Consider the following 8,135-nt stretch of genomic DNA (forward strand, 5'->3'; position numbering starts at 1 on the left):
ATATATATACACAACACTTGAAATTTTAGTGAATTAAAAATTTGCGCATGAGAAGTTGTAATTGCTTATTTCATTCTAGTTATTGCTAGAAGAAAGGCAATTGTTGTTTAAACCAAAGTATTCATGAACATTTGTAATACTTAGACTTTTGTGAATAAAAAATCTACATAGGAAAAATTATAAAGATATTTAGAGACTTAAAAAGAATTATAATATTTATAAAATCTCGTTATTATTCATACATTTTAAGAGAATTTTTATATCATTTTCTCGTAAGTTTTGTTTTTAGGAGGGGTTGAGGGGGGACAGGAATACAGCGAGGGAGGGAGGGAGAGATGATAAAGGAATGATGAAGAGTGGGTGTAAAAGAAGAAATGATTGGGGTGATTAAACCTGGCAAGGATAAAAAGTCAAGAAGGGTTTAATTAGTAATTAAAAATCTCATGTGACGAGGAGATATGAATCAAGAAATGGTACACATATGTGTGTTTGTAAGCACACATTGCTGTTTTTCATCATAATTTTGTTGCTGCCCCTGCATGCACCTTTTTACTACACACACATACATACTCATTATCCTCATTTTGCTCTATTTTCTTCTCAGGCGTGGGGGCTTCGTTATCATTTCCCCCACTTCCTCATTCCCTTCTTTTTTTACCATTCTACCCTTCCTTCACCCCTACATACAACCTCAGGGAAAGAAGGACTAATAATGCATGAGACAGGTAATTAGTTTGCAAAAAGAGTGAACATATATACTCAATGAATCAAACAGTAGTTGGATGGAATTAATGGAAAGAGTAAAGAGAGAACAACATGTACATATGGTTGTCAAGTGCACGCTTTTTGACAATATTAGTTAATTGTTGCTGTATGTCTCTGATCACTGATGAGGTCCGAGTCCAACCGCGTTGATTATGCTAATGCAATCCAGATTGCTACCAGCTCAAGTAACGTAGCTCCCTTTCATCATACTCTCCCCACCAACCATTTCTCTCTCTCTCTCTCTCTCTTCCCCTATCACTCCCCCATAATTTTCAACTCTTCCTTGTTAATTCCCTTATTTTCCCTCCGGAATTCCCAAAACACGGTATTCATGAATGATGGGAAAAATAGGATTTAATTACGTAAAAATGGGGGTTTGGTGTGTATGGTTTGACCGATCGAGGAACAAGGATGCGGAGTGATTCCAATAATGTAGTGTGCCCCAGATCCTCATCAATAACTCGTGAAAGCTACGTTCCAGTCTACGTGAAATCTGAATCCCTCTCACACTCCCTCGCATGCCCTGCTTTCCTCATTCTCTCCAATTTCTCACTTCTATTTCACTCTTCTTATTCATTCACATCTTTTCAATCCCTCCATCGTCTTCTTCCCAACATTCTCTATACTTTCCCATATCTTTCTTTGTTTTTTTTTTAATTCATTTTTGCCACATCTCTCTATCCTTTCATGTATTCATGCAATCATCCTTCTATTTTGGAATCATTTGTCTCCACATCCCCAACCCCTACTCGCACTTTTTTTTGGGGGGGGGGGTTTTCATTTTTCAATGTTCAATTCAAACCCAAATCTTCACTCACATGCATGCGATAGCATGTGTGTGTATATATAAATATGTTAATATCACGTTCATCATATGAAATCCTCATAAATTAATGTTCCCAGATTCCATCAATCGTCATCAGCTTAAGAGTGGATGCGAGCTTCTTTGAATTAAAACAGTCCCCTGAGTGGTCCTCCTCCGCAATAATTTTTGCATCCATAAACAAGTGGATCCCCCGAACAAAAGCTCCCTCTTCTTTTATTTCTTCAGTGCCTTCGTCCATTGATCTTCAGGATAAGCTATATGCACCCACCACCACCAATTCAATAAAGGCACCAAAAAAGAAATAAAAAAACAACTTCTTCTTCTTTTTCTCATGCACACGATACAACGCGGAGATTTGATTTATCACCACACCACATAAATATTAAAATTCAAAAATAAAAAAAATCAATTTTGCAAAAAGATCTTTGCAAAGTGTAGATGGAAAATAATATATGAAAATCTGTGGATCATAATTAAATAATGTATATATATTCCTTGTTGGGCTAACCTTGTAGATAACACTTTCTAATTTATATTCGTTTCAAAAGAAATATGAAGCAGGCTATACTGTAGCATTAATTGGGTTGAATCCTGCTGGACGGAATAGTAGTCTTCCAAGGCATGGTCCGTGATTATCGCCCGCGTCGAATGTTTCTGCAGAATCCATTTAATAATGTAAAAAAATATACATATTGAAACATTTTTTCTTTATCCGTTTGATTTGACTCCGTGATGTCTGTTTTTCCGTTTTATTCTTATCCCTCCTTCGTATCGTCCGACACCCAACTCTACGGGAGACCTCGATCCGTGACGGGGATCTGACGTGGCCCCGTTACCGAGCCGCACAGTGGTAACAAACCGTTTTTGTTAGTTGGGCAATGAATGAATCATACAGTAAAAAAAAAAAAAGGTTGGGGGGGAGAAATTAAAGAGACACAGCGACGGCACGTGAGTGGCCGACCCGTTCCACATGCAAGAGAGAAGAAGTTGGGGAAGGTAGTTAAAAGCAGGTTATGGTTAAAATGGAGAGTGTTGGTTGGGGTAAATCTAACCAGAAGGGGGTTAAGATAACGACTTGGTTATTTGACGGCGTGAAAGAAGGGGGTACGGTACGAATACCACGGAAAGAAACGGGCGATGAGGGTGCAAACGGGATAAACGACTAGTTGTTTAACGGCGTTAAAGTTTGGCGTTTTTGTTTTGTCTTCTCTCGATCTATAAATGGGCCGTTAAGTGAAAGCTGTTCTGCGAGTCCACTCTTCTCTATTCCTTCTTCTTTCCTCAGCCTCAGCCTTTTCATCTGCTAATTGTCTCTCCCTTTTGCTTTTTCATATTTTGTTCTTTTTCCTTCTCGCCTTCCACACTCCTAAAAGTACGATTGACTCGGAGAAGGCGAAGCTTGGAGCGGCAATGGAGGATGCTCGGAAATATGTCAATGTCTGCTTGCTGGTGCTAGTAATGTTGTTCATTGGAGCCACGGCCAGAGTACAGATCTCTGAGCCAAGGTATTCTCCGCGTCTCTGCTTCTCTTCCCCTCTGTTTCTGCTTGTAACAGACCTAGAGCCGAAACCATTTTACATTTCTGGGCCTTAAAGACTTAGTGAGATTTTCTCAGTTTTTGGAATCAAACTACCTTGTTTCGTATTTCAAGGAAATTTAGGTGCCAATTGCTTCGGTAATAGCTTGTTGTATTGAATTTCTGGTTTTACTCTTAGCTGCTAGTAATGTAGATTAGGATTCCTTGAAGCTGATATACTGTGACTACTCACATTTAAAGCCTTTTCCGCCCTGCCCTTACTGGTTTTATTTTGTTCATTCTCTGGATCACTTTGATTATTACTTCAAAAATAACTGAGAGACAGAGGAATTAAGCTCTCTGCGCCAATGCTATGGCATCATTTCATTTTATATTCAAAGACAGAGAAAGCGAAACAAATAGAGATCGTAACATTCTCTTTACGTCGTTTTGACTATGTTTCTCCTCTCCCTCGTCTTCCTGCAGGAATGTTGGAGCACAGAAAATGGAGAGCTTAACCAACACGTCAATGGCGGCCAGGTTAGTAGCGTAACAAAACGACATCTCTTCCTCCCCCCAACGTTTGAAGAAGGCAAAAACGCACCGTTCGTAATTTTACCGACCCATCTCAGACGTTCATTGTAACTGTAACAAACAGGCGTAGCTGTTGAGATCCACATCCTTGGATCCAGCTCGTTTATTCCGTTATGGTGATTCTTCGGATTCCTTCTCTCTCCCCACCCAAGTTCCCCTCGTAAACAGAGGGGATGGGTGTATTTTGGTCATTTCAGCCCGACAAGATAAAATCCTGCCTTCCGGGTCCTTACCTTTTCAGTTTTTGCCACCGACGAGTCGCCTCGCTGTCTTCTCTCTCTACCTCTAAGCGACGCTCTTAAGTAACGGTTTTCGGTTTTTACCGGGGACAGTGACTTTCATCCTCCGCCTTGAGCGTTGCGCCCCCCCGCCTCCCTTTACTACCTCTGTCTCCACAGTGTACTTCATGTTTCCTTGTTACCCTCGTAATTCTCTTCCTGCCCAACGTGATTTGGGACACGTGTCCTTATTTCTTTTTTCCTCTGTCAGTAAAATTTATTTGTTCTAGAATTAATAATTAAAATCACGCTCATGTTCGTGCCTCGCGGGCATTAAATTAAACAACAGTAGTTGAGTGGCATTTTTGTTTCTGCCTTAAACTTAGTAGATCGAGTGGATATCCCATAACGATCTTGGCGTTGTGACTATTAATTGCAGAGCCAAACAGGCTGAGGAATTGAATGACCGGGCTGTGGCTGCTGACCCGGAGGATGTTGCTTCCCATACAGTAATGTGGGTTTCTATCTCTCCTGTGTGTGTTGTGTGCGTATTATTTTCACTTTCGCAATTCTTGATCTACATAACTACCGAGCAGCAATTACTTGAAGCAAAAAGGAAACTACATGCATCTGTCTATGTTTAACATTTATGCAGTGTACGGACCAAAAATAGTAGTCTGATTATGATTTAACCACTTGGCTAGTTGAATTCATAATGTAAGAAGTGGGGTGCCCTGGACTTGTGGGCCGCATTTATGTGGCTTTGTGATGCTAAACCTAACATGCCAGTTCTTGTGCCACGTTGCTTGCCGGTTTTGCTCTGCCTGTATGAATTGGAATTTATAACGATATGCCCCCTTTTTATATTTCTTCAAATTCTCTGTTCTGCCCTCCTCTGTCTTTCTGTTAGTCTTCTCACTTCACAGGGGAAAACTGTGGATTGGAGCCTGTTTTCCTTTACCTGTTCTTCTGCTGCATCTTTGACTACCCCCCACTTGGCCTGCTTTAGTCACGTGCCCATTCTGAAATCCGTGTCTCACGCCCCTTTCTCTTTTGCATGTCTTTACCCCTTTATCCCACTGATACCTGATAAGCAAGTGTGGCCATGAAGAAGGGGCCTTATTTAAAAAAGTTGTACATGCAGGCACTTTATGCATGCATTATTATTATTATTATTATTATTATTTTGGTAGAAGCATGCATTAATTTATTCCACGAGTTTTACTTGTTCAAGTGAATCTGTTCTTAATCTTGTCCAAAGAAGAACAGTGTACGTATTCGATTCTGTAGATTGCGACTGCAATAGCAGCCTGGCAGCTTCGTTGTAAAAAAAATGACAAAAAAGGAATATTTAAGTTATCTGCTATCCCTGAATAAGGTCAAGACTTTTAGCCGTTACACCGGAGAAAATCCTTTTTGTCTTCTCTTGTCAGCAAGATGCCTGGTGTCTCGTCATTATTTGTCTGCACATGCACTCCGCATGAGAGTGACCCACGGCATTTCAGCCTGCAGTTTCTTAGGTGTTATACTTCTTCGTGTATGATTTAACTTGGAACCGTGTCGAATATGAGAACCGATGAGCTTGTAACCAAAGAGATTCAGTGAAACTGACGGAAATTGGAAAACGATGCGTTTGAAATGGCAGGACCATCCGGAACAGCACTGAAAGGAGAAAGTTGGGATTTTTCTCCTGTGGAACTGGTAATCCTATTGATGATTGTTGGCGTTGCGACCCCAACTGGCAACGCAACCGGAAGCGCCTCGCAGATTGCGGCATTGGATTTGGTAGGAACGCCATTGGTGGTCGTGACGGTCGCTTCTATGTAGTCACTGACTCAGGAGACGATGACCCGGTCAACCCAAAGCCCGGCACTCTGCGGCACGCCGTGATCCAAGACAGGCCGCTCTGGATTGTATTCAAGCGCGACATGGTGATTCAATTGAAGCAGGAGCTCATTGTGAACAGCTTCAAGACAATTGACGGGCGAGGAGCGAACGTCCACATTGCTAACGGAGGCTGCATCACCATCCAGTATGTTACAAATGTCATAATCCACGGTCTTCACATCCATGACTGCAAACCCACAGGCAATGCCATGGTAAGAAGCTCCCCAACCCACTACGGTTGGAGGACCATGGCGGACGGTGATGCCATTTCCATATTCGGGTCCAGTCACATCTGGGTCGACCACAATTCCCTCTCTCACTGCGCTGACGGCCTCGTAGACGCTGTCATGGGTTCTACCGCCATTACAATCTCCAACAACCACTTCACCCACCATAATGAGGTGCGTTCACTGCACTCTCTCCCCTTTCCTCTAACAATCGCTTTTAAATCCAAAATTTTAATCCTTTCTGCGTTCTTTCGTTGGAATTCAGGTGATTCTGCTGGGCCACAGTGACTCTTACACGAGGGACAAGCAAATGCAAGTGACCATCGCTTACAACCATTTTGGAGAGGGACTCATCCAGAGGATGCCGAGGTAACATTTAATGCCACTTCCATATTGAAGCTTCTCTGCTTTCCATTTCTCTCCAATTTTCAGTTCATAAGTAGTGATCATTTGAAGGCTTTTTTTTTTTCAAAGAAAAAAAAAAGCTGGAAAGGGCTTGCTCTGTTTCTTACACAGTCAGCTGTCAAGTATGTGAAAATACGGAGGTCGAGTACGAATTAACCTCACAAGTTATTGTGACGGGTAATGCAGGTGCAGGCACGGATATTTCCACGTAGTGAACAACGATTACACCCACTGGGAGATGTATGCGATCGGCGGGAGTGCAAACCCCACCATCAACAGCCAGGGAAATAGATACAATGCTCCGCTTAACCCCTTTGCCAAGGAGGTACATAATACATTAAATACATGTGTTTGTCATTCACAATAAAGGACATCTCACATATGAGGGTGGTGTTGGGCAGGTGACAAAGCGAGTGGAGACGGCAGCGAGCCAGTGGAAGGGTTGGAATTGGAGATCGGAGGGAGATCTGATGCTGAACGGTGCTTATTTCACCCCTTCCGGCGCCGGAGCTTCAGCCAGCTATGCCAGAGCCTCCAGCTTAGGAGCCAAGTCCTCCACCATGGTTGGCACCATGACTTCCAATGCTGGTGCACTCGGTTGCAAAAGAAGCCGTCAGTGCTAGCACCATCAATATTTCAAACCAAACATTAGGGGTCTTTTTATTTTCCTTTTGTGTCTTCTTCTCGGCATTTTTACGATATCATATTATAGCAGGGAGCAAGTTATGTGCATTGTTTTTGTAACCTCACAGGGTCTTGTGTTATTGACAAGTGTACATTTATTACACGCGTCAACTTCTTGTCCTTGGTTTCACATTGTGTGTGTATCTAGTATTGTCAACCTCAGCGGCTCATCCTGCTCCAGCCCAAACAAACAATGCCATTGAAGGAGCAGGAGCAGAAGCGTGGTCCACTGTTTTTTCCTCCATCCTCACCCGCCATTTCCATTGAAGCAGCGTCAGCTCAGGATCGTTATATACTGTTAAAGTCTTTTTCATTTCTATAGGATTTGGAATGAATTCAGATTTTTCACCCCCCCCGGCCTTTTATCTCTGTTTCTATTCAATTATATACAACAAGCAAAAGCACGATTGTCAAACTTTGAGTTATGGAAATAACTTTATCAAGGACGATGATGATGAATGATCGAATAGCAAAAGCGGTAGCCTTTTTATTCCCTTTTTCACCTTTTTAACTTTCTGCTGTTTTTATATATCTTCATTGTCAATGGAAGTAATCTTTGCCTTTTGGTTGTGCAATTGTGGCTGTATATCATTAACCTCATCTGCCATGTTCGTTTCTCCACCAACAAAGAGTGATTCTTTCATGTGCCCCCCTGGACCCTCCCCCCACATGCATGCACTGTCGTTATCTTTCTAATGAACATGATTACCCATTTTTACTCGAAACAAAAGGTGTCCCGCTGGCTGATTACTTTGAGATTTGCCCCTCATCATCTCCAGCAAGAGTAAGATTTTTAATTGAAGTACGCTAACCTTTCGTAAAAGAGCAAATTAGCTTGTCCCTTTAAAGGCAGGTTAGGTATGGGGTATAAACAGAGCTGGTCAAGACAGTGATAATTGCCACAGGCTATGCCTAGCAACAGACCTGGCAGTCGCACAGGTCAATAAGGAATGGATTCGTAAATGGAAACCAAAAGACTGGTTTATTTGCAGTAGGAGAGTGGAGAGATATTT

The 8,135-nt window shown here is 42.0% G+C and overlaps 1 protein-coding gene across 1 annotated transcript; it reads left to right on the plus strand.

Annotated features, from left to right (window-relative positions):
• Positions 1–2,844: 2,844 nt before the first annotated feature.
• Positions 2,845–7,537, plus strand: LOC129309224 (probable pectate lyase 8). The gene is made up of 7 exons (XM_054950671.1): positions 2,845–3,096; positions 3,594–3,647; positions 4,359–4,433; positions 5,565–6,207; positions 6,299–6,402; positions 6,625–6,763; positions 6,840–7,537. Exons 1-7 carry the CDS (start codon positions 3,002–3,004, stop codon positions 7,059–7,061), a joined length of 1,332 nt encoding a protein of 443 aa, XP_054806646.1. The 5' UTR covers positions 2,845–3,001; the 3' UTR covers positions 7,062–7,537.
• Positions 7,538–8,135: the final 598 nt, after the last annotated feature.

The sequence above is a fragment of the Prosopis cineraria genome, unplaced genomic scaffold, assembly GCF_029017545.1.
Source record: "Prosopis cineraria cultivar Desert tree isolate PC_DT_omini unplaced genomic scaffold, ASM2901754v1 PC4, whole genome shotgun sequence".
In the NCBI taxonomy this organism is placed as follows: Eukaryota; Viridiplantae; Streptophyta; class Magnoliopsida; order Fabales; family Fabaceae; genus Prosopis; species Prosopis cineraria.